We start from the raw sequence: 27,173 nt of genomic DNA on the forward strand, positions 1-27,173 counted from the left end.
ACTACAAGTATGAAGAGTTTGTGATACCAGAACACATTGTCATTGGGATGTTGTGAAATTGTTGAGCTGATGCTTCTGGAGGTAGACAGATGATGTACCTACTGTGGGATCCCAAAACGGGGCTGGGATCTCAGTGGGTATTAAAGTGGTATAATCTCATCCTATGTTCAGGTCTCCATGAGCATTTCTAATGATTTTCTTCTTTTTTCAATCCATCTTTTGCTCATACTGGTCTTTCAGCTGCTGTGAAAATCAGTGAGCCTATAAGAGCAGAAAGACCGCCTGTTTGTTAAGAAAGACAAAGATACCTCCCTATGAAACACCAGTACCTCCCAGCCTGCTCACCCCCAATCTTCCCCGAGTGCAAGGCACCAAAATCTTTCATCCGCTCGTCTACACTCCGCCTTGTCTGGCTCCAACCCTTCCTCCACTGTGCAGCCAGAATGAGTTCCTGAAACTCAACTGTGACACTTCAGTTCAGTTCAGTCGCTCAGTCGTGTCCGACTCTTTGCAACCCCATGAACGGCAGCATGCCAGGCCTCCCTGTCCATCACCAACTCCCGGAGTTTACCCAAACTCATGTCCATCGAGTCAGTGATGCTATCCAAACATCTCATCCTCTGTTGTCCCCTTCTCTTCCTGCCCCCAATCCTTCCCAGCACAGGGTCTTTTCCAATGAGTCAACTCTTCGCATGAGGTGGCCAAAGTATTGGAGTTTCAGCTTCAACATCAGTCCTTCCAATGAACACCCAGGACTGATCTCCTTTAAGATGGACTCGTTGGATCTCCTTAGTCTAAGGGACTCTCAAGAGTCTTCTCCAACACCACAATTCAAAAGCATCAATTTTTCAGCACTCAGCTTTCTTCACAGTCCAACTCTCACATCCATACATGACCACTGGAAAAACCATAGCCTTGACTAGACGGACCTGTGTTGGCAAAGTAATGTCTCTGCTTTTCAATATGCTATCTAGGTTGGTCATAACCTTCCTTCCATGGAGTAAGCGTCTTTTAATTTCATGGCTGCAATCACCATCTGCAGTGATTTTGGAGCCCCCCAAAATTAAGTCTGCCACTGTTTCCACTGTTTCCCCATCTATCTGCCATGAAGTGATGGGACCAGATGCCATGATCTTAGTTTTCTGAATGTTGAGCTTTAAGCCAACTTTTTCACTCTCCTCTTTCACTCTCATCAAGAGGCTTTTTAGTTCCTCTTCACTTTCTGCCATAAGGGTGGTGTCATCTACATATCTGAGGTTATTGATATTTCTCCAGAAAATCTTGATTCCAGCTTGTGCTTCCTCCAGCCCAGCGTTTCTCATGATGTACTCTGCATATAAGTTAAATAAGCAGGGTGACAATATACAGCCTTGACGTACTCCTTTTCCTATTCGGAACCAGTCTGTTGTTCCATGTCAAGTTCTGACTGTTGCTTCCTGACCTGCATACAGGTTTCTCAAGAGACAGGTCAGGTGGTCTGGTATTCCCATCTCTTGAAGAATTTTCCACAATTTATAGTGATCTACGGAGTCAAAGGCTTTGGCATAGTCAATAAAGCAGAAATAGATGTTTTTCTAGAACTCTCTTGCATTTTCGATGATCCAGCGGATGTTGGCAATTTGATGTCTGGTTCCTCTGCCTTTTCTAAAACCAGCTTGAACATCTGGAAGTTCATGGTTCACATATTGCTGAAGCCTGGCTTGGAAAATTTTGAGCATTACTTTACTAGCGTGTGAGATGAGTACAATTGTGTGGTAATTTGAGCATTCTTTGGCATTCCCTTTCTTTGGGATTAGAATGAAAACTGACCTTTTCCAGTCCTGTGGCCACTGCTGAGTTTTCCAAATTTGCTGGCATATTGAGTGCAGCACTTTCACAGTATCACCTTTCAGGATTTGAAATAGCTCAACTGGAATTCCATCACCTCCATTAGCTTTGTTCATAGTGATGCTTCCCAAGGCCCACTTGACTTCACATTCCAGGATGTCTGGCTCTAGGTGAGTGATCACACCATCATGATTATCTCGGTTGTGAAGATCTTTTTTGTACAGTTCTTCTGTGTATTCTTGCCACCTCTTCTTGATATCTTCTGCTTCTGTGACACTTAGACGCCTGCTTAAAATCCCACTGCCTTCAGGATTAAGTCCAAACGTCTTAACCCAGTTTGCAAGCCTCATTACGATCTGACCCTCACCACACCTTCCAGCTCCACTTCCCACCATGCCTCTCCCAGGCTCTATGCATCATCCAGTCTGAACTACTCCAAGAATACCAGAGTCAACATATGTGCTAAGCACTGGCAATACAGAAGATGAAGAAAACAAATAAGCATAGCTGCTTTCTACTAGGGGAATCAGAAAAATAAGTAAATTACATGGTATGTTAGAATGTGATCATTTCTAATGATTAAAAAATAGAAGGACTTCCCTGGCAGTCCAGTGGTTAAGACTCCAGGCTCCCAATGCAGCAGGAGTGGATTCAGTCCCTGGTTGGGTTCAGTTCACATGCTGCATGGTCAAAAAAAAAAGTTTTTTTAAATAAAAAAAATAAAACAGGGAAGGAAAATCTAAAGTGTCCCCCTTACTCCAAGTCTTCACACACATGCTCCTCCTGGCTATTTTAATGAAATGCACTCCCTCTGTATTGCTTGCATTCCCTGACTCCTCTCTGATTCACTCATCTTTTTGATCTCAACTTGGACATATCTTCCTCCTGAAAGCCTTCTCTTTCTTTAAACATCCATCTTCCATGCCCCTCCTATATGATTTCATAGTCCTCTCTCATTTCCTCTGTCATGATGTTTGTCTCTGGAAACAGCCATTTCCTGCTTCGACGTCCATATCCCCCACAGTCTGAAAGTTTCTAGGCACCTACCTTTTCCACTCCTGTATGCTCAGCACTTGGCACAGTCCTCATGCTCAGTGAATATTTATTGGGTGGTGGGAGGTTTGCTGAAAGAGTAAGTGGATGGATATACAGACTGGACCCATGCAGCAAGAAAGGCAGAACCTGAGTAGCCTTGAGAAATCAGGAACACTGACAGTAGTGAGTACACACAGGGACCTAGAGTGAAAATCTGACAGAGTCAGCAGCACACAGACCAGAAGGCATCTACCCACACTGTCCGCTTAGTTGTCACTTGTGCTGATTACAACTGTGGGATTACCTACTGTGAGATTACCTACTGCATACTTACTTCCCTACATTGAGTGTACCCGAAGACTGAGAAGCATTATGAAAAATTCTTTATAATGATACATTCATATTTGTTTATCTTGCAATTGACAAATGCTCCCTCTTGTAGATGCTTCCTAGGTGGTGCTAGTGGTAAAGAACCCGCCTGCCAGTGCAGGTAGAAGCGGGTTTGATCCCTGGGTTGGGAAGATCTCCTGTAGGAGGGCATGGCAACCCACTCCAGCATCCTTGCCTGGAGGATTCCATGGACAGAGGAGCCTGGCAGGCTGCAATCCATAGGGTCACACAGAGTCAGACACAACTAAAGCGACTGAGCAGGCATTCACCCACTCTATGTTCTTCCTGGAGTCATTTAGCCGATCCTGGTCATCTGTGAGTAAATAGTGGGAGAGCCATTGCTATAGTAATTTTTAAATCTCTTTGGCTTTTACCTAAGTCTAAGGATTTCACAACAGAAAATTCCAAGTCTGGCTTTTATCAGACCAAAAAATTAACAAGACTCTGTCACTTTTACAGTTACTTAAACTTTTGCTGCTAGGGAACTTTGGGGTTTTGGAAGTTAATTACTCTGTATCCATTCAACAAATATTTACTTATTTAAATGGCACTGTGCCACATACTGGGGCACAAAGATGAATAAGATATGCTCCTCGTTCTCAATGGCAATCATGTATGGCAGCAGCTTCAAACCCGGCTTGTGTGCCCCTGGGGATACACGAAGATTTTCCAAATGGTGCACAGGTATGAATAGTGCTCACAGAACTCATTTTCAGCTCCTTAAACTGGCCTGCCTGGAATATGCTCATAGGACAGTCCAGCCAGTTCTGCTTTCCACTCCTCTTTCATCATTACCCTGTTTCCACTGTTCAAAACTAAGGCATTTCTCTTATCCATTCTGCATATTGCATATTGCTCCAGTTGTGCTGATATTGTATATTGCCCTTGTGTGAAAAAATACCAAAGAAACAACCAAAAACATTAAAGGAAATCTCCCATAACTGAGGGACTATAATGTTCCCAGCTATCTCATGAATAGAGGCATTGTCAAAAATTTTTGTTCTCAAGCATAATTTTTCCACATTTGAAATATATGTATTTTTGATCAGTTAGTTACTAATAATAATTGCATTGTAAACTCCAGCTGGAAAAACATTTACTGCTTAGAGCCTGATGTTAAGAAAATTTGTTAAATTAAAACTTCAGTTTATAAACTTATTTTCATTGCAGAGAGATATGATAGGGTGATGATCAAAGAATTTCCCATGTGAAAATATATTACATTAAAATAAATTCTATAGAGAATAGGATAATAATTAAGTTCTAGAGGGAAAAAAATTAATTTCTTATTTTTGACTTAAACAATAAATTTATGTGTTTTCTTAAGTAGATGATAAATGGTCACTAAATGCCATTGGTATTTAGATTCCCTTGTTGGATACATTTGGGACTTCCCTGGTGGCTCAGATGGTAAAGAATATGCCTGCAATGTGGGAGACCCTGGTTTGATCCCTGGGTCAGGAAGATCCCCTGGAGAAGGAAATGACAACCCACTCCAGTATTCTTGCCTGGGAAATCCCATGGACAGAGGAGTCTGGCAGGCTACAGTCCATGAGGTCACAAAGAGTTGGACATGACTGAGTGATACATTTAATACATAAAAGAGTGATATGATGGTTTCATAAAATATCAATATCCACAAATAGGCAGGACATTACATATTTTGTTACCATAGAAATTTATGATTTTAAATATCAATTTTAAAAAATATAGGGAGAGTATATTTTTCAAAACTCAAATTTTAAGTGTAAATGAATAAGAACATGTGAAAATTACTCATATGTAGGAGCAAGACTGGGCTTCCCCAGTGGTTCAGTGGTAAAGGATCTGCCTGCAATACAGGAGCCACAGGAGCAGCAGGTTCAATTCCTGGGTGGGCAAGATCCCCTGGAGGAGAGCACGGCACCCCACTCCAGTATTCTTGCCTGGAGAATCCCATGGACAGAGGAGCCTGGCGGGCTACAGTCCATAGAGTTGCAAAGACTCTGACATGATAAAGCAACTTAACACATACACACACAGGAGCAAGGCCCATGAACAAAGTTATTATAAGGTGTTTTGGATATTCCAATAGAAGCTTGGGTTGAGAATGAGAAGCTAGAAGAGGGACCTGTCAGTTCTGTTTGGAGAACCAGGGACATCTTTCCTAGTAGATGGCAACAATTGATCTCAGAAATAAGAAGTCTGTGTGTGTCTGTGTGTTTTGGTGTGTGTCTGTGTATGTGGGCGTGTGCATACACACATGCATTTCTGACTTTACTAAGGTCATTTTGCTCACTCTTTTTTAGAGTTACAAAATCCTTTATTAAAATTCTTATGCAAATACCCAGCATTATTCTAGATCAAGATATTGAGAAAACCTTTTTATCAACTCTTTGGGGATGATGTGGATGATAATAAAGTAATTTTAAATAATGAGGTATGTTAGTGACTTCTCGAACAAGGGTAGATGTTTACTTCTATCCTTCATAAAAGAGGTTTGGAGGTTGACAGTCCAGGGCAGTCATGGTGGCATCACAAAACTAAGAATGAGGGACCCAAGATCCTTTTAGTCTTCAGCCTTCTATCACTGGGGTGTGACATTGGTCCTCACTGCTCAAGATAGCTGCTGGAGCTCTAGCCATTCCTGCCACGTTCCAAACAGTGAGAAAAAAGAAAGGGACAAAGCAAAAGAAGCCTCTCCCAGTTGAAACTGTTCCCTTTAAAACAACTTTCTTAAATATCCCACACAGTATTTCTGTTTACATTTAATGGGACAGAATTTAGCCAAATGATCCCACCTAATTGTAAAGAAGTTGGAAAATGTCTTTATTCTGGACAACCATGAGACTCCTCTTATCTTGCTGCACTTGCAGCTTTCCCATCTCAGGTAATGGCAACACCATCAGTTGTTCAGGCCAGAAACACTGAGTCCTCCTACCAGGTACAGAAATCAACCACTCTCCCCACTTCCACCTTCCTTGTTCAAGCCTCTATCAACTTTTGCCTGGATAACTGCTCCCTCCCTACCACACACACCTCTTTCTATTCTTATACCCTGCTGCTGCTGCTGCTAAGTCGCTTCAGTCGTGTCTGACTCTGTGCGACCCCATAGATGGCAGCCCACCAGGCTCCGCTATCCCTGGGATTCTCCAGGCAAGAACACTGGAGTGGGTTGCTATTTCCTTTTCCAATGCATGAAAGTGAAAAGTGAAAGTGAAGTCGCTCAGTCGTATCCAACTCTTAGCGACCCCATGGACTGCAGCCTACTAGGCTCCTCCGTCCATGGAATTTTCCAGGCAAGAGTACTGGAGTGGGGTGCCATTGCCTTCTCCTCTTATCCCCTACCAGAGTCTATTTTCAACATAGCAACAAATGTGATCTTATTTAAAGTAAGTCATATAATTTCATTCCTCCCAAACTCCTGCACTGGATCCATGTCTCTCCGAGTGAAAATCAGAATCCTTACAATGACCAAAAGGCCACATGTGATCTGGTCTCTTATTACCTCTCTAACTCCTAGGACTGATATGTCCACTCCCTCACTGCACGTGGACCTCATGGCTGTGTGCTCCCTCCCTTTCCTCTAATTGTTTTCTCCAGAACGGTTTCTTCATCAGCATGGCTAGCTCTCTCCTGCCTTCAAGTCTTTGCTTTAATCTCATCTCTCACCACTTTCCCTTCCCCACTCCCAAAGACTCTCAAATTCCCACTATTCTGCTCTACTTTTCCCTCTTTCCATACATTTGCTATCTTCTGGATACTGTACTTTTTCCCAAACATTTATTAAGTTTATTGTTTATTATCTATCTCTCCCCATCCTTGATACCTCTAGTTCTTTGTCTCGTCTCTTCACTGATATATTCTAAGCACATATTACAGTGCCAGGAACATAATGAGTGTTCAGTATACTTGTGCAATGAAATCAAGTAATTTGTTCAATTATTTATTTAGCAAATTAATAGAAAGTACTTTCTTGGTGCAAGGCCTAGAGTTGAGCAGATCTGGCAAGAATGAGACAGGCTTCCTGCTGACATGTAGTTCGTAATCTAGTAAGAACAGGAAGTACATACACAGCTGTCACACACATCAATGGGACTTAGTCTGGCTGGCCTCTGGACTTGAGGAATGCTGAGAGAAAGAGTTCTGAGACTCAGAGGAGAGCCAAGTTCATCTCTAGCTGGATGATTCGAGGTGGCTTTGTGGATAGAGTATTTGAGTTGAACTTGGGAAGACAGGTTTTAGTTTGATCAGGAAACACAGAGGAAAAGGAGTTTGAGGAAAATAAACCACCTTGAAAGGTATGAAAGTGGCAAAAGGAAAGGACATTTTCATATATTAATAATTTAATAATTTTGTCAACAATAAGTTATAGTTTTATTACAATGGTATAATTTATTTGAACGATAAGACCTCTGTAGGAAAGAAGAGGTAATGGTATTCAGTTATCTCAAACATATAGGAACAAAATGATAGTTGGGACAATTTTTAGAAAGCATTGAATGCCGAGCTAAGGAGTTAAGCTCAACTAATCCAATAAGAAACCATTGTAGGGTTTGGAGCAGGGCATGGGAGAAGGCACAATTGTACTGTGGTAGCTCTCTCCTGCTAGAGTGAGCAGGAGAGAAGTTAGGTGAGCTCTTTGAAGGCAGCAGTATTGTCTTTTTCATTCTTGGACCCCCAGTGCCCACCATAGCACCTGGCATGTGAGTAGCTGCTCAAACAATATTAGTCTATATTTCAACCAATGATTAGGGAGATGGTAGAAACTTTTGTCAAATAACTCACATTGTGGAAATTGTGGGGAGGATGGATAGAAGAAAGGAGAATTAAGGAAAATAAAGCACTAAAATAGGGTCACTTTGGTGAAAGAAAGGGATGGGTATAAGTGATGCCATGATGGAAGAATCAACAGGACTCAAGAGACTGTTCAGATGTGAGGGCTGAGAGTGGCTGAATGGTGAATTCTCCCCCAAGACTATCTAAATCTACTCAACTTATAACATATTCAAACTATAGGATTTTTTGAAATGACACCAATTTGGGGGTATGTTGCAAGAATTCCAGTGTGGATTTAGAAACTAACATCTAAGTAAAACAATCACCCATACATCTTTTTAACATTTTTCAGGAGAGGACCATGCCACGTGGCATGTGGGATGTTAATTGCCTAACCATTGGAATCACAGAGTCTCAGCCACTGGTCTGCAAGGGAAGTCCCGAATCATAGACTTTGAAAACAGCAACTTTAGATGATTGGGGGGGAAATTAAGTATAACAGCAGGCACTCTTCAGTTGATAAATGTCAAGCCTCTGAATACTTGGATGTGGCCAAGCAGAGGTAACTCTGGAGAGGCAGCAAGTGGGGGTGTGCAAAGTTTAGGTCTTGATGCCTGGCACACCTGGGTTTAAGGTCTTTCTCAGCTACTGACTAGTTGTGTAACCTCTCAGAGAGATCTGGGGTTTTATTATCTGTGGGTTAATGATTAAAATGGTAGACAGTTATGTGAGAATTCAGTGAGATCATGTTAAGTGCCAGGCACACAGTAGATATGGTACAGAAATGTTAATCCCCCCTCCCTATACAGCCGTCTTGTCTTCTTCTCTGGAATCCACTGGAGTATTCTCACCTCCAACACAGTTCTGGCCAGTACATGCTTTTATTTATAATGACAGCTCCCTGAAAGGTTGTGTTTGTAATGTGTGCACTATTTTCTTTTATTCTGTGCCAGCTTCCAAGCCCCCTGCATTTCTTCTCATTTTCCTGGTGCTCATCTCCAAATATGGTTTCATCAAAAGATCTCTCAAGCATCCTTTTATTCTGTCTTCAGGAAGATTACTAATGAAGATGTTAAGTCAGGCTGGCATAAATAACAATGCCTAAGGCAATTCCCCAGATGCTTTTGTTCCACTCAACAGGGATATGGCGTCATTTATCATTAGGTCTTGTTACAGTTTTCCGGGCCTCTTGAAAAACTCACGTGAGGGCACTCATGTCACATCTACTTGAATTAGTCTTGAAGGGAGCGCTCACAAGTGATGAATTAAATATCACGTCAGGGATAGGACATCTGTTACATCACACTAACCTATCACTCTCTGCTCTCATAAATCTTTACAATCAAAACAAATTAGTCTAGCATGATATTTCTCATAAACATTGGCTTTTGTTGCATCTGGCTCATGCCCAAAAGGAGGTAATAGACCAGTTGATAAAAGTAACAAAATCTCGTCACAGGTTCAGAGCTGGTCAAGTGGTGAGTAAGGAATAATGACTCCTTGGCAAGGAGAGAAATGAATAGCAATAGAGCCGCCTATACAGAGGGTCAGAATAAGACTCCACCTCATCAATTCAGTCTACAAAGTCCTGGAGAGAAATCATGATCTGGATTTAGAACAAAGAATGGTTGCAGTTTTCTTGAACTTGTTTTTGCCTAGTGGACCCTGAATTGTGTCACTCATGGGAGATTCTTTTTTCTCATTTGCTGAAAAAGTTGAGCATTGCATGGATGATACAGATATAGTGGCAAGAAAGGTGGGGGTACGAAATGATGAAATGCTTTTCAGTCTCTGACCATCCTCCTTTACTCTCCACTACTATTTTCTTTGCTCCTTTTTCCTCATATTTTTTAAAATTGTGGCAAAATACACATAATATAAAATTTACCATCTTGACCATTTTTTAGTGTACAGCAGTATTAAGTTCAGGGCTTCCCTGGTGGCTCAGACGGTAAGGAGTCTGCCTGTAATGTGGGAGATCTGGGTTTGATCCCTGGGTTGGAAAGATCCCCTGGAGAAGGAAATGGCAACCCACTCCAGTGTTCTTGCCTGGAAAATCCCATGGACGGAGGAGCCTTGCAGGCTACAGTCCATGGGATTGCAAAGACATGACTGAGTGACTTCACTTTCACTTTCAGTATTAAGTTCAATAGTATTAAGACATTTGCATTGTGCGGTCATCACCACAATCACTCTCTAGAATTCTTTTCATGTTGCAAAACTGAAACTCTGCTCTCGCTAAATAATAACTCCCTAGTCCCTCGGGCCCCCTGGCAACTGTCATTCTTTCTGTCTCCATGCATTTGATGACTCGTATCTCATGTAAACAGAGTCACACAATTGTCCCCCACTTTTTAAGTTGTTTTTTTTTTTGATGTGGTTCATTTTTAAAGTCTTTATTGAATGTGTTACAATATTGCTTCTGTTTTATGTATTGGTTTTTTGGTCACAAGGCACGGGGGATCTTAGCTCCCCAACCAGAGATGGAATCCGCACCCTCACATCGGAAGGCAAAGTCTTAACCACTGGACCAACAGGGAAGACCCTATACCTCCCCCACTTTTTTTAAAATGAAGTATAATTGATGAACAATATTGTATGTCACAGGTGTACAACATACTGATTCATAATTTAAGGTTATATTCCATTTATAGTTATTATAAAATATTGGCTCTATTCCCTGTGCTGTACAAGCTATCTTTATACCTTATTTTATACATAATAGTTTGTACCTCTTAATCCCTTTCCCCTATGTTGCCCCCCCACCCTTTCCTCTTCTCATTGGTAGTTCAGTTCAGTTCAGTCGCTCAGTCATGTCCGACTCTTTGTAACCCCATGGACTGCAGCATGCCAAGCCTCCCTGTCCATCACCAACTTGCAAAGCTTACTCAAACTCATGTCCATTAAGTCAGTGATGCCATCCAAACATCTCATCCTCTGTCATCCCCTTCTCCTCCTGCCTTCAATCTTTCCCAGCATCAGGGTCTTTTCCAATGAGTCAGTTCTTCTGTATGACCTGCATACAGGTTTCTCAAGAGGCAGATCAGGTGGTCTGGTATTCCCATCTCTTTCAGAATTTTCCACAGTTTATTGTGATCCACACAGTCAAAGGCTTTGGCATAGTCAATAAAGCAGAAATAGATGTTTTTCTGGAACTCTCTTGCATTTTTGATGATCCAGCAGATGTTGGCAATTTGATCTCTGGTTCCTCTGCCTTTTCTAAAACCAGCTGGAACATCTGGAAGTTCAAGGTTCACGTATTGCTGAAGCCTGGCTTGGAGAATTTTGAGCATTACTTTACTAGCGTGTGAGATGAGTGCAATTATGCGGTAGTTTGAGCATTCTTTGGCATTGCCTTTCTTTGGGATTGGAATGAAAACTGACCTTTTCCAGTCCTGTGGCCACTGCTGAGGTTTCCAAATTTGCTGGTATATTGAGTGCAGCACTTTCACAGTATCATCTTTCAGGATTTGAAATAGCTCAACTGGAATTCTATCACCTCCACTAGCTTTGTTCGTAGTGATGCTTTCTAAGGCTCCCTTGACTTCACATTCCAGGATGTCTGGCTCTAGGTGAGTGATCACACCATCGTGATTATCTGGGTCGTGAAGATCTTTTTTGTACAGTTCTTCTGTGTATTCTTGCCACCTCTTCTTAATATCTTCTGCTTCTGTTAGGTCCATACCATTTCTGTCCTTTATTGAGCCCATCTTTGCTTGAAATGTTCCCTTGGTATCTCTAATTTTCTTGAAGAGATCTCTAGTCTTTCCCATTCAATTGTTTTCCTCTATTTCTTTGCAATGATCACTAAGGAAGGCTTTCTTATCTCTCCTTGCTATTCTTTGGAACTCTGCATTCAGATGGGAATATCTTTCCTTTTCTCCTTTGCTTTTCGCTTCTCTTCTTTTCACAGCTATTTGTAAGGCCTTCTCAGACAGCCATTTTGCTTTTTTGCGTTTCTTTTCCTTGGGGATGGTCTTGATCCCTGTCTCCTGTACAATGTCATGAACCTCTGTCTGTAGTTCATCAGGCATTCTGTCTATCAGATCTAGTCCCTTAAATCTATTTCTCACTTCCACTGTATAATCATAAGGGATTTGATTTAGTTCATACCTGAATGGTCTAGTGGTTTTCCCTACTTTCTTCAATTTCAGTCTGAATTTGGCAATAAGGAGTTCATGATCTGAGCCACAGTCAGCTGCTGTTCTTGTATAGAGCTTCTCCATCTTTGGCTGCAAAGAATATAATCAATCTGATTTTGGTGTTGACCATCTGTTGATGGTAACCACTAGGTTATTCTCATTGGTAACCACTAGGTTATTCCCTATGAGTCTGTTTCTTTTTTTATTCATTAGTTTGTTGTTTTTTTTTTAGATTCCATATATAAGCAATATTTTACAGTATCTGTCTTTGTCTCATTTGACTTAGGATGGTGGTGGTAGCAGTAGTTTAGTTGCTAAGTCATGTCCTACTCTTGTGACCACATGGACTGTATAGCCCATCAGATTTCTCTGTCCATGGGATTTTCCAGGCAATAATATTGGAGTGGGTTGCCATTTCCTTTTCCAGGGGCTCTTCCCGACCCAGGGATCAAACCCCAAATCTCCTGCATTGCAGGTAGACTTTTTACCTCTAAGCCACCACAGGAGTCCTTCACTTAGGAAATCTACTCATCTTGTTGCAAATGGTACAACTTCATTCTTTTTTTGGTTGAGTAATATTCCATTATATATACCACATCTTCTTAATCCATTTATCTGTGGATGAACATTTTGGTTGCTTCTATACTTTGGCAACTTAACTTCACTTTTAATAAATGTTATCTTCCTGTATAGTTTTGTAAGTTTAAACATGTAAACTTGAAAGAAAATGGAGAATGAAGAGACTCTTAATCTTAGTCAAAAGGCCAAGAAGTGATGAATAAACAAGTAAGAAAATAAAGGAAAAAGATTTCCTGAAGACTGCTAACTGCTGCTAAGTCGCTTCAGTCGTATCTGACTCTGTGCGACCCCATAGACGGCAGCCCACCAGGCTCCTCCGTTCCTGGGATTCTCCAGGCAAGAGCACTGGAGTGGGTTGCCATTTCCTTCTCCATTTCCTTCCTGGAGACTAGAAGAGTTTTATTCTCTGTGGATGAAATCAGTGGTAAGGCCATACATGTTTGCTAATTTAGAATAGAACACAATAGGTTGTTATAAATAGTCATTATTTAAATGGTTAGCAAATGTTCAGACAAGCAGCATATTTAGAGGTCAACAGAGAGACTGAACATAATAGAGGTTCTCACAAAGGAAGAAATATCGAGATAGCTGAAGAAGAAAAACAACTGTAGATTCAAACCTAGACTTAATGGGCTAAGTGCCATTATACTGGTCACAAAGATTATTGACAGTGATTCTTAGACTTTAGTATCCACAGTAATTAATCACCACAAATCTACCAAAACAAAACTGTATTGACTGGGATTCAGGAGTTTGCATATGTCACCAGCTGCCCAACAGGTACTTCCCAGTTTTGATAATGAGCAGGGCACACATCATAGCAGAGGTTGTGAGACCAGCCTCTGGTTGAGTAGTATGATTTTGAATTATATTATGCACATAGCCCTAGGGTATCCATTACTACCTATTTTCACTGCCTCTCTTTCTTTCTTCTACAGTGAGTGTTACCTGAAGGAGCTTTCAAAAATAGCGGCAGTGGCAGGACTGTGGCTGCTAGAAACAGACCCTCATTCAGCCCTCCACTGGAGGGGCAGCAGGGTCTTGCCACTCCCCCATGATTATTATAGCCTTGAGAATAGACCTGCATTTGTTTTATTTTGTTTTTTCATTTCTGCTCTGCCTCTGTGTCCTCAGGTATGAACTGGCCGGAGGGAAAATATTGGCCTCCACAGAGCTGTGTTTAGTGAGAGAGATCAGTATCTGGCTCCTCCCCCATTTATAGTTTTAATTTTCTTTCTTTCTAGAATATGTCTGTGCTGGAGAATCACCACTGGCGATCTACAATCGGCATGCTTCGAGAATCAAGGCTTCTGGCTCACTTGCCAAAGGAAATGACGTAAGTGACCTAGAGATGAAACATACCGATGTCCACACGTTAGAGATAAGCTGTGTGCTCTTGGGCTTGAGACCCCCAGGGTGAATGGCAGGCAGCCAGCCAGCAGTGCTTCCGGCCCACACTCTCTCAGTCGCCTAGCCTATCGGAGGAGATGTGGTGTCAGTTACAGCAACCCAGAAACCAGAGTCCCTCTGTGAGCTCTGAAAGGGCCTGGAGAGTGTAGGACCTAATGTCAGGAAGAGATAATAAACAGTTCTCAACTTTCACACTCTTCAGCCTCAATGCTGTGCTTTGCCAAACTCCTGTCTTTTATGTTAGCAAAATTGTCCTCCTGTGTAGATCCAAATAATAAATATTTATCAAGAAGGAACACAGGAGTTCCCAAGCGAGACTGAAGCCTCGTTCAATAAAGGGTATTTTGTCATTGCCAATCTTAGTAAAAGGAGAAGTCAGAAATTCTGTTCTAAAACATCTTTTGTTAAGTGACTGAATGGGCCCCAGCCATTTTTTTTTTCCATGAGGAATTTACCCATGTTTCTTGCATTTTAAACAGAAGTGGAAATACTAGTTTCCTGGTCCACTGTTTGTTAGGCTGGATATTTAGGCCGAGGCCTACTAAATCCAAGACCACGGCCTCATTTCCATCTGGCCTCAGTTTTGCTGAGGCCTTAATTTAGCCTCTGCACTGTCTTCCAAGGCCATTACCAATTCCTACCTGTTTCATTTAAATGCACAGGACCCGAGGTAGCTAGGAGGGAACAAGTAAATAGATCCCTTTACCATCTTCCAGAGAGCCACCAAGGTCAAGAGCCCCATTGTATCTCTTGGTTGAGCAGCAGGATGCTCTGGGTGCACTGGTTTACCCCTGGCCCTCTGCTCCTGTCTTATGCTGCTTCCTAGCACCCAGAGGAATGTGAAATTCATGGAAGGAACTTGAATTCTGATAACACTTTACCCACTGGAACCAAATAAAATCAATCCTCATGCAGGGAATAAAAACTCATGCCTTTTATGAAAACAATACATTGCAAAGATTGAGAGAATTGAGTGCAAAAAGAACTAAAATCTAGAGTAACAAATCAAGTTTGGAGGAGAAAGGAGGAGGCAAAGGACAAGGAAGCCAAAGAAAGAGAGAAGGAGAAGGGAAGGAAAGAGAAGGAGACAAGAAAGAACAAACTGATTTGTTCTTTTGTCAAACCAGATTTGTCCCAGTAATGCCCTAGTAGGTAAAGACTAAAAGAGAAATTTCACAAAAAAAGAAATAGAAATGACCAATAAACATATGAATATATGTCCAACCTCATTAGTAATCAAGGCAATTCATATTAAAATTACAATCAGTTGCATGATATTGGCAAATTGGCAAAAAAAAAAAGTATAAAGGGTAAGACTATAAAGCAATGAGAAGCTCATCTATTACTGCTTGGAGTATAAGTTTATACAACGGTTTTGAAAATAATCAGCAACATCTAAGAAATTGAAGATGAACATACTCTGTAATCCAATAATTTTATTCCTGGACATAGTCCCTAGAGAAACTTTGCAAATGTATAATTGGAGGTATGTAATGTATGTGTCATTTTTTTCATAGTAGTCAAAAACTAGAAACTACTCAAGTGATCATCGAAAGTAGAACAGATACATACATTGAAGTACAGTCCTACATTGGGAGACAATCTAATCATGAAAACGGATGAACAGCTCATACATCAACTTAACTGACCTTCAAAAATATATTAAGCTCAAAAAGCAAGTCACAAACTGATACCACATAACTTAAAGTGCCCAAGCAGTTAAAGTTAAACCACAGTATTTAGGCATGCATGCACAGGTGGTCAAATTATTATCAATAGCAAGGAAATTATTAAAACAAAAGTCAAGATAGTAGTTGCTTCAGGGGTTGAGAGGAAGTGGGGTTGGATGAGAGACAGAATGAGGACTTTCTGGGGTACTGGCAGGCAACGATCTTGACCTAGACATCGTGATTGTAAGCTATTTATTTTATAATTTATCCCTTAAACTGTTTGTGTATGCTCTGTGCACTCTATCTAAACATACTTCACTTTTAAAGGTGAATTTTAAAATAGATACAGATTTTCCTCCCATTGATTATTGGAAATGAGGAAATTATTGGAAATGATTATTGATATGAGGAAAGCCCTAATTTGGTTGGAGAAGGAAATGGCAATCCACTCCAGTATTCTTGCCTAGAGAATTTCGTGGACAGAGGAGCCTGGTGGGCTGCTGTCCATGGGGTCACACAGAGTCGGACACAACTGAGCGACTTAGCATGCGTGCCTGCATTGGAGAAGGAAATGGCAACCCACTCCAGTATTCTTGCCTGGAGAATCCCAGGGACAGAGGAGCCTGGTGGGCTGCTGTCTATGGGGTCGCACAGAGTCGGACACGACTGAAGCAACTTAGCAGCAGCGGCAGCTAATTTGGTTTACTTTTCCAAAACATCCCATTGTCTGTATACAATTTGTTGACCAATATATTGCTTGAACACTGCTTTTTAATGAGACCTTAATCTACTGTGACTCTTTTGTAAGTTCCAGTATCTCTTTCCACCCTATCCATTTGGCTCCCTTGATGGATCTTTCCATCCCATAGAATCGGTCACTATTATTGGCTTCATTACTGTTATTGTACCCTTTCTCTCCCCATGCAAGTCTTAAGGTTTGAGTTGGTGTGAGCTCTATAAAAAGCACAGTCCAAATGCCTGTGATTCTGTGAGTCTTTGTGACCTCCTTCAAGCATACATTTCTAGTTGGCTTCCGATCGTGCCACCTATAGGAACTGTGGGAATGTATAAACTGCCACAACTTTGTTCACCGAAGGTTTCAATCACTCTGTTCAGCCCTTGGCATACCTCCCATCCAAGGACAGAGTGGTGGTGGGTGAGAGAATCACCCTTGGGCTGCAAGGGACCAGGACTCTGTGTAATAAACAGTATCAGAGGCAGAAATAAGAAAACAAGCCACCTGATGATGACAGAATCAATGACTCTGCTCAAAGGGGTTGCTTTGTGTGTATATTTTCTCTTTCATTCTTGTGGATGCAGACAGGATATTGAACAGCAGCTGGGCTCCTTGATCTTGGCAACAGACATCAACAGACAGAATGAATTTTTGACCAGATTGAAAGCTCACCTCCACAATAAAGACCTAAGACTGGAGGATGTACACGACAGGCACTTCATGCTTCAGGTAAACAACAACAAAAAGACATCATTACACTAAGGATACAATCAATCATTTTAGCACATCTGAAAAGGAGTATCCTCCATGGTATAAGCTAGACCAGTGACCTAGTTTATTAAAAACCTTGAGACACATGAAATTTTTATGTGGTTTCCAAGCAAGTAAAATCTGGGTTTCATGTCAGTAAGTTGATAATATCTCATTTTTCCTTGTTTGGTATCTGCTTCACCACAAAGTAGCCCCCCTGGGTAGTTGCATGCAGTAAGAATTTACCACATTTTGTGGCTTGATGTAAAGTTGATCACTATCATACTTTTGCAATGTCGAAAACTATTCCTTTAATACAAAAGTGTATTATGTTAACTACAGTACTAACAAAAATTAAGAAATGAGTATCTTTCCTTTACCTCAAGCCTATTTAACTACATCTTGCTTGACTTCTTTTTACAACATAAACTCATATATTCATCTGAAGCTCAAAAATATTTACCTAGTCTTACCATTATCAGGTACCAATAAATAAACGATTTTGTTTAATTGAATCAACTGAATCATATCAAGTGCAACACTTTCTGCTTCCTTCCATGGCAAGAAGCCATATGTGAAGTGCAGGGGAGAAGTGGATCTTGGAAGCAGAAGTCTGACCTGGTATCCAAACCAGAGCCTTTTGCTTGATCTTCCATTTTCTCTCATCTTCCTTCTTTCCTTTTGGCACAAAAGACTGACTGGGTGGATCCTGGATGCATCTAGATAGACCAGCTTTAACCAGGGAAATGGTTAAACCAGGGAAATGGCACGTGGGAGAATAAACTATACAGTCTTTTCCCTTCCATGCCTTCAGGCTGCCTTCTGGAGTTATCCAACTGCTCCATCCTTTTCAGGAAATGCCCTCCTCCCAGCTGTAAAACTGAATCTCCCTCCTTCTTTCTTCCCAAACTAGACTTCTAGCCCCTGGGTACCACCAACATCTGATTTTAGAGACTCAAGTCTTTGAGTAGCTGAAAGATGTGGCCTGGACACTTGCATTCCAAAAGGAAAGCTTGCTAACACACATGAATCCCTGAAGGGGAGAACCTGGAGGGGGCTTCTGCCCCTGACCTGCTCTAACAAGTCCTGGTGCCCCCATTCACCTGGAAATAAAGAGCCAACCAAGTTTGCAGCTTAATATGACCCAAGCTCTCCCAGACTCCCACACTGCTAGCAGTTCTATGATCCCAAAGAACTAGGTCAAAACCAACAGACCTTGCTGATGGAGAGCACACCACCAGGAAGTCCATCTAGGCGGTGGTTTCTCACCAGTTGTTAGTTAAGAGGGAGAACCTGCTTCTTTGGAAATTCAAGGGGCCCCTCCTTGGGATCAGCATCCCTGACAGAAGCTGGCATCCCAGATGCAGAACTGTGTGAGGCAAGCCAAGAAGGCCCAGACTCATCTCTGCCAAACAAACACTCCTGGGCTTGATATGGCTTAGCTCCCTGGCTGGCAGTCTGAGCTTGCTGACACACACAGATACGGGCATATAAATGCAAACACACACAGTGTAAGTGATGTATGGAGTCGGCCAGTGTGGTCACTGTGAGGTGAGGGCCCAGTGATCTCACTTGAGCCTGGTTGGGGGCTCTGCGGACTCCCTGCCCACGAGGGGTGGGGCAACAGAAGGAGCCAGGCCACGGCTTTCCTTGGCCTGCCCACCCCAGGTCTCCTCCAGGAAGCCCCATGTCCTTGGATGCTGACTCTTCTCTCCTTCTCTGCTATAAAGTGGGAGTTCTGAATGAAGGTTTTGTGTGGTGGTGAATAAGTGCTGTTTCCTGAAGAGGCACGTCAGGGAGGCCTCTGTAAACATGGGCTTGGTACCATGAGGTCGAAGGGCAGGTCTGACCACCCTTGGGCTTGGGGTACATTTGCTGCTCAAGGATCATCCTTTGACCGTCTTTCCCTCCCTTGTCATTTCTCAGATTGCCTTGAAGTGTGCTGACATTTGCAATCCTTGTAGAATCTGGGAGATGAGCAAGCAATGGAGTGAAAGGGTCTGCGAAGAATTCTACAGGCAAGGTTAGTAGGGATCCGATTGCTGAGTGTTCATCACCCCCTCTCCTTTTGGCGTTTATCCTAATAAAATAGGAAATGGATCATCTATCATGACATTTGTTATTTCATCAACTCTTATTATCCACACTTTTCTCTTTAAACCTTTTGCAAACCATCTGGCCCTTTTTTGGAAATAATTTAAAAATAAATAAGTTGACTTACCATGGAAACAGGTAGTAACAAGGTACAGTAACATGAGCAATAGAGGGATATAGATAATTTTCATGGTTTTTCTCTGTGGATATAAGAGGTGCAGGACAGTTTGATTTTTACTCTGACCTTCATGTTAATGAGCTGAACATGGCTTAAAAGCTAAATGCCATTTGGGGTCAATGTTTTCCACTCTGACGGAAGGACTTGGACTTTTTTTGTATTTCTTTCCCTTGCTTTCTTAAAGTGAATAGTGAAATAGAGCATATTTAGTCAGAGTTCATCCTCTCGTGTACATACAGTGAAAAGACAAATAGCCCCAAGTTAGAGTATAATTTTTAAGAGGTTATCCTCATTCAGAAGTAAGGCAATGAATTAGCAGCAGAATCTGGACATTGGGTGGGATCTTGGCCTTTAAATACAGCTTGTTTCTTCAAGCCTGGTTTCCGTGCTCAGGATGTTTTTTCAGGCACAACAGTGCCCTGATGTTAGTGACAGGCTCAGGTCTGAGAGGCTGAGAACAAATAAAGCCTGAAGTGTCCCACATACCAGCTCTGTGGGGAGGTCAAGTAGCAACAGTGAGCCTTTTGGAGACGCCTCTGTAGAAAGATGAGTCAACGACATCGAGATGGTCCCAAAGACAGAAGACAAAACAGAGCAGATTGGGTTCACACGGGGCCAGAAGGCTCTGCTCCCCATCTCTCTCCCTTGGGTAAAAGCACTCATGTAGCGCCCACTCTGTACAATTTCACTTCAAACGAGTGTGAGTGGTTAGTAATCGAAAGGTCACTTCTAGTTGCCCATGTTACAAGATGACCACTGAGGGAAAAACAAAAGCAAATATGATGAACTTAGAGTAGGGAGGCTAGATTAGATAAGATAAATACTTTACTGTAAAATATAGAAAATATTGAAATAGCCCAGTGAGAGAAGGGCTAAGATCTTCATCTTTGGAAATCAAACAATGGGTCAGAGAAAAGATGCCACCCTGTCCCTCTTGGTTTTGACTCAGTCATGTGCTCTTGTTGACACTAATTGGAGTTTAACCCTTTCATTTACTTATCTTACACTCTCTGGATTATGAGCTGCTTGGGGCAGGGATCATGTCTCTTGGGCAGATGGCAAGGCATACAGAGCTGGTGAATCGAAGTTGTTAGCTAAGTGGAGTAAATGGGATCAACCAATAAAGGTAATCTGTAAGATGCCTTTGCAAAAATTTGTCCTCATAATAATACACATGTGCAGCATTGTAGGGGTTCTCTGGTGGCTCAGTAGTAAAGAGCCAGCCTGCCAATGCAGGGGACGTAGGTTCCATCCCTGGGTCAGGAAGATTCCCTGGAGAAGGAAATGGCAACCCACTCCAGTACTCTTGCCTGGAAAATTCCAAGGACACAGGATCCTGGCAGACTACAGTCCATGGGGTTGCAAAGAGTTGGACACAACCTAGTGACTAAACAACAACAAGTAGCATTATATGATAGAACAACCTAGAATATTTATGACTCTGATAACTAAGTGTGAGCTTTCATATACTTTGCTCTATATCATGTCTCCTGGCAGAGAAAGGAAAGTACAGATGGTGTATCAGGTCCTTTTTAATTAATAGCCATATGATCTAGCAGAAGTTCAGCTTGTTTAAGAGAAGACTAGACTCTCTGGTTATCCAAACTGCTTGTCCTCCATATTTTTTAGAAATTCTATAAAGCACTATTTGTATCATTTTGATTAATCTTCTTCTGGCTTTCCATTTAGGATTTGGGCTTCCACAGACTGCTAACAATTCCTGCCAAAGTATCTTTGATGATTCATGATGTTGAGCAAGGGAAAAGCCCAAAAATCAAGGATGAGGACAGAGAGAGAAAGAAAGATGAGATTCCATGAATTAGGAAGACAGTGTTAAATTCTCAGAACAGATATTAGAACTCAAACATCATTCATCCTCTTCCTCTTAATGACTCAAAAAAAGTAGAATTTCTGTCCTATGGTAACAACATATTGGTATCTTCTCAGTCAACCAAGATTCCCAGAAGTTTTCATTGAACATCTGCTTCCAGCCTTGTCTAATCCTCAGCAAAGCTGTGATTTTCCTATGTGCAAAGCCCCATTGGGGGTGTCATGAAGGAGACAAAGAATTAAAGTTACAAGCTCAGAATACTAATCAGTAAAGTTCCTGGAGGAGAGAAACTGCAATTTTCCTCACTGTATTTTCTACATTGATTAACAAAGTGTCTGAAATATATAGTGCTTTATAAATCTGTTGAAATAGTTGAAAGAATAAATGATCCAACTGGAAGAAAATCCTCTCATGGTGGAGGTCACAGGAAAAGATCTAGTGCTAAGGATGGTAGAATCTGGGCTGGGTATTAAAGGATGTGTAGTGACAGCACTGTCCAGTAGGACAGACACAAGGCACATGTGGCCATTAAATTTAAATTAATTTGATTAAATGTAATATTTAGTTCCTCAGTTTTATTAGTCTTATTTCAAGGGGCTACTATAGTGGGCAGCAGAGAGAACATAACCATCATTGCAGAAAGTCCCACTGATCTGGATAGAGAGGAGTGGAAATGGGAAGAAGCATGGGGAAGGGACCATCCCCATGCCTCACAGACCAGTTTGGTTCCAGAGAAGGTAAGAATAAGAGGATCTGTTGAGGCCCCTGCATACCAGGCTGAAGTAGAGACTATGACAATGGGAATTATCTTAGAAAGTGCAATTAGGGAAACATATGTAGTTGAAGCAGAAGAAATACTGAAGAAACTAGCTAAGAAGCAGAAAATAAGAATGAGTTTTTAAGAAACCAGATGAAGAGGTGAGATATGTATATGTATGTGTGTGTGCGTGCTCAGTTGCTTCAGTCATGTCCAACTCTTTGCAACCCTATGGACTGTAGCCTAGCAGGCTCCTCTGTCCATGGAATTTTCCAGGCAAGAATACTGGAGTGGGTTGCCATTTCCTTCTCCAGGGGATCTTCCCGACCCAGGGATCAGACCCACATCTCCTGCCTTAGTAGGCGGATTCTTTACCTCTGAACCACCAGGGAAGTCCACAGTGGAATACTACTCAGTTATAAAAAAAAGAATGAAATTTTTGCATTTATGAAAACATGGATAAACCTGGAGGGTGCCATGCTTAGTGAAATAAGTCAAACAGGGAGAGATAAATACTGTATGTTTTCACTTATATATAAAATCTAAAAAATAAAACAAATGATTGACTATAAAAAAAAAACCAGAAACAGATTCACAGATACAGAGAACATACTAGAGGCTACCAGCTGGGAGAGGGAAGAGGAAGGGGCAAGACAGTAGTAGGGGATTAAGAGGTAAAAACTACTAAGTATAAAGTAAATAAGATACAAGGATGTAATGTAAACATAGGAAATAGCCAATATTTTATAATAACTTTAAATGGGATATAATCTATAAAATAATTGAATCACTATGTTGTACACCTGTAACTAATTTAATACTGTAAATCAACTATTCTTCAATTTGAAAAAAGAAAGAAGCCAGACTAGAATGAAACCAGGGAAAAGAGATAGTTCAACAGAGAAATAAACGAGATTTGCTGCCTCAATACAGAGGGTAGAAGGAAGAGAAACTTCCCTCCAAGTGTCATGCTTGACTGAAAAATCCCTATTAACGGAGCTAAGGAAGTAAGGGGTAAAATCAACTTGAGGAGAATTCATTTTGATATCAAATGGTGTCATACCTGTCCTCTCAAGGCCGTTATCACTTGGCTTCCTGAAACCCCTCAGGTTAAGCCAAAATGATTTCCTCACATCGGTTTTGAGAATCACCATGGCCCTAGAGACCATGGGAGCCATGGCTACAGTCTTAGAGAAAATGACAGAAACGTGGCACCTCAAAAGATCGTAGATCCGTGGTTAAGTGCAGACTTTCTGAAGCCAGACTTCCAGCATTAGAATTTAGGCTCCCCTCTTCAATGGCAGAAAGACTTAGGTCAACAAACTTCTCTATGCTTCATCTCAATTTCCACATCTTGTAAAATGGGGGTTATATTGAGCTTGTTATGAGGATTAAATTAATTAAATAGGTAAAATGCTTAGAACTGTACCTGACACACAGTAAGCATGGTATAAATATATGTGTTTTTCTCCTCTAGTTTAGCAGAGTGCATTCACAGCTGTGAATTCAGCTAGTGGTTCTGAGAACCAGCTTCTCTACTAATTAACTAGATTGTTTTTCCCAATGAGAAAATTACCCACAATTTTTCACCTTCAGGAAGAATCGATGAAGTATTTTGATAAAGCTTTGCATGATTTATTTCTCCCCTGGTCTTCTAGCTGACAGAGGCATTATAAAGAAAGATCATCCTTACATGTATATGTATAACTGAGCCCCTTCACTGTTCATCTGAAACTATCACAACATTGCTAATCGGCTATATCCCAGTAAAAAATATAAAGTTTTTTTTAAAAAGATCATCCTGACCTTTGTACTTTATTTAACTTTTAATTATACTAAGTAAAATTCTAAGGAGTCAGAATGAAAGAATCAGACCCTTATTTTGATTAATTTTGTAGCTCTAGAGATACTCTCATATGAGATCTTTTATTAATAGTTCTTCTTCCTTGCTTCCTGCCTACTTATTATCCCTGGTTGTTCAGGTGAAACCAGATGAGGGTCAGGCAGAGTGAAAGGAGGGAAAAACATTAAACCTGTTTTCTTAATCTGTAACTTCAAACCAGAACTTCCATCTCATATTAGGAAATTGGCCATTCATTTTCCCGTTTTTACAAAGTTTTGTTCAAAAGTTTATTCTAATCCCAGAGCGTACCTATTAACAATGAGCCTATTGTAAATGACCATTGATACTCTGATATTTTAAATTTTCACAGAAATTACCAGAGCAGGGCAGAGTCAGTCATTGCTGGAGCCTTCCTAGTGACAAGGCAAGAAACAGTAATTCCCGGGTAACTCCTTCCAACTAGACCATTAAAAATTTCAAGTTCTACATTACCAATGTGTTTCTTCTTCTTTCTTCTTAGGTGATCTTGAACAGAAATTTGAACTGGAAATCAGTCCTCTTTGCAATCAACAGAAAGATTCAATCCCTAGTATACAAATTGGTGAGTTGAACTCAATTGTAATTTTAAACGAATAGTTTTGGCACCTCCGCCAAGAGTCGCAAAGAAGATCTGCACACAGCTTTTGAAAGATCCAAACCAATCAATGCTCCTTTGAATAACGGAATCCAAATAAACACTCTAGTCATGACCTATCTACTAAATAATTATCAAGTGAGATGAAAAATAGGGTAAAGTCTTTGTTATAGACCCTTAATAAACAACTTGTATTAACTTTGTTGTTTAGAATTGAATCAAAACCAAATGAAGGAAAGTAACAAGAATCAATTATTGGCTGCTGAAGGTTGGATTAGCTCACACTCTCTTTAGGACTTGAAACATGTAACATCTATAGTTTCGGATCCTTCCATTTTGGTCACTACCCTTCATCCTCAATGCATAATTTCACAGGCTGGGTCCCAGAAACACATGTGACATGGGGTCCCATGCTTCTTCACGTCAAAATGTATTTTCAGTCTTGTTCTCTTAGGGCCACACTCTCAAGTGTCAATTTCAATAAAATGTTCAACTGTAACGCTAATTCCTCTAAAATAACTATTCATTTCTCTCACTTCTTTAAACACTCTACCAATTCCATCTACATTTAAAGCAAGTCTTTCTTTTCCTTGCAGTTTCCTCCAGTTAAAACCAAACTCAGAACTTGAACTCTTTTACTTATAAACTATGGCCCTGACATATACCAGTTTAAGTTTTTCTGAACTGCCTTAAGACAACTTAAGGCAGTCACAGTGCAGCAAACCTTTGCAAGGCTCAATGCCTGGAGACTGGGAGCGCACGGGGCACCCAAAAAGATCAGTTGAAAATTGAGAAAACCAGGCAGTTAGAATAATATGCTTCCAATTACTGAGGGTCAAATTGAATCCATAGTCTCACAAAAGAGTCTCAAAGTCAACCTAAGGAAATAGGAACAAAATTAATCTAGTTTTTAAAAATCTGAAAGGAATATGCAAATATTAAAATAGATATATTGGAACACTGAAATTATTGATAATTTTTCCCCAGTTGCCCTTAATGTCTTTATGTTTTGTTTACAATTAAACTGATTCCTTCGCCTGAAAAAGGGAGAGGGGTGTTATTATAAAAAGCAGAACCCAGGAAGAATCCAGAGTAGAGAAAGCTACAGAATTGCTGGGGAGGGTGAAGGGCAGCAGTATCAACAGAAATGCAACCTCAGCTTCCTTGGATCCAATGCTGTATCTGGTTGGAAATTCTGCAGATGCAATTCAAAGGAAATAGACCCTGACCCAAATCCTAATCCTGGGACACAGTTTGTTAAACTCTGGTTAGAAAGGAATTTGCCAGGCACCTGTTAAAGACATTTTCAGCCCCCAGAGAAAAGCACTCACATTATTAAGCACACAACCTGGATTTGCAAGACAGACTTGATTTCGGAGATTCTATTCTCTTGTTGTCATGAGAACACGCTTACTTTGTCAGATCATATGTCCTGATTTTCAGCTCAGGAAAATGTGGTTACCATAGATACCTGTTTTTAAAATGGGATGAGGATTGAATGCATAGGAAAATCCCATGGATGCTACACCAGCACACCAGAAATAAAGAGAAAGAGTGATTATAAAACAACCCTCAGCAGATAAATCTTTCTGTCTCTATTCAATATCTCCCAGCTCTGTAGGTTCAAGGCTGGGAGGTGTGGTGTGCAGGGGCATATCAGGCTAAACTGGAAAAACCCAGATAGATAAACAGAGTCTAATGGGAGCTGTGGGCTCCAGCCTCCCAAACAAATATTTTTCCAGTGGGTGTGAATAATGTAGGTAGTTCCTCTGTCCTGATTCCCTTGGACTGAAAATGTCCTCTCTTTTTCTTTCCCAATCCACAATGAGGATTTCCTGAGTGCCATCTCAGGCTTCGATCTGATTCTTTTCTTAAGTAATTCATATTTACCCAAATGAAACAAGGATTTAATATCCATCCCTCACCCACCTTCCTCCCCACTCCCATCAAACTCTACCTTTCAAAAAGAAGGTGCTAAATCAAATGAATCTCCAATTGGTGAAACCTACAGAAAGATGGGCTTCCCTGGTGTTTCTGAGTGTAAAGAATCTGCCTGCAATGAGGGAGGCCTGGATCAATCCCTGGATCAAAAAGATCCCCTGGAGAAGGAAATGGCAACCCACTCCAGTATTCTTGCCTCAGAAATCCCATGGACAGAGATGCCTAGAGGGCTGTAGTCTATGCGGTCACAAAGAGTCAGACCCGACTGAGTGACTAACACTTTCACTTTCATAGAAAGACAAGGAGATAGAAATTCTCTGGCAGTTGAGTGGTTAGGACTCGGCAGTCTCACTGCCTGGGGCCCAGGTTTGATCCCTGGTTGGGGAATTAAGATCTTGCAAGCTATTAAATAAAAAAAAAAATTAGAAAGATGAAGGAAAAGAGGCTTTCTTCAATCCTTGTTAACTCTGAGGCCATCATTTCTCCCCTCCCTCACCTGTACCCCTTCAGGAGGACAATGTCCCCACAAAGTCAAGCTCTGCAGCACTTAGTAGAAGAAGGTGAATGTGAACGTGTTAGTCGCTCAGTTGTGTCCAAC

General features: G+C 41.1%; 1 protein-coding gene and 1 long non-coding RNA gene across 5 annotated transcripts in view; both read left to right on the forward strand.

Annotated features, from left to right (window-relative positions):
• PDE7B (phosphodiesterase 7B) overlaps positions 1–27,173 on the forward strand; it is a 350,661-nt gene that overhangs the window by 317,995 nt on the left and 5,493 nt on the right. For all 4 annotated transcript variants that reach the window (XM_081528762.1, XM_081528759.1, XM_081528761.1 and 1 more), the window contains 4 exons: positions 13,976–14,067; positions 17,132–17,276; positions 19,224–19,320; positions 24,521–24,601. In XM_081528762.1, the coding sequence (XP_081384888.1) occupies positions 13,976–14,067; positions 17,132–17,276; positions 19,224–19,320; positions 24,521–24,601 (415 nt within the window). The remainder of the gene's footprint in view (positions 1–13,975; positions 14,068–17,131; positions 17,277–19,223; positions 19,321–24,520; positions 24,602–27,173) is intronic.
• Positions 1,556–12,958, forward strand: LOC145521042 (uncharacterized). Its single transcript, XR_014065030.1, has 2 exons — positions 1,556–4,650; positions 12,580–12,958. It is a non-coding gene; the product is annotated as an uncharacterized LOC145521042 (long non-coding RNA).

Source organism: Giraffa tippelskirchi, chromosome 9 (genome assembly GCF_054371585.1).
Source record: "Giraffa tippelskirchi isolate mGirTip1 chromosome 9, T2T-mGirTip1v1.2.pri, whole genome shotgun sequence".
NCBI classification, from domain to species: Eukaryota; Metazoa; Chordata; class Mammalia; order Artiodactyla; family Giraffidae; genus Giraffa; species Giraffa tippelskirchi.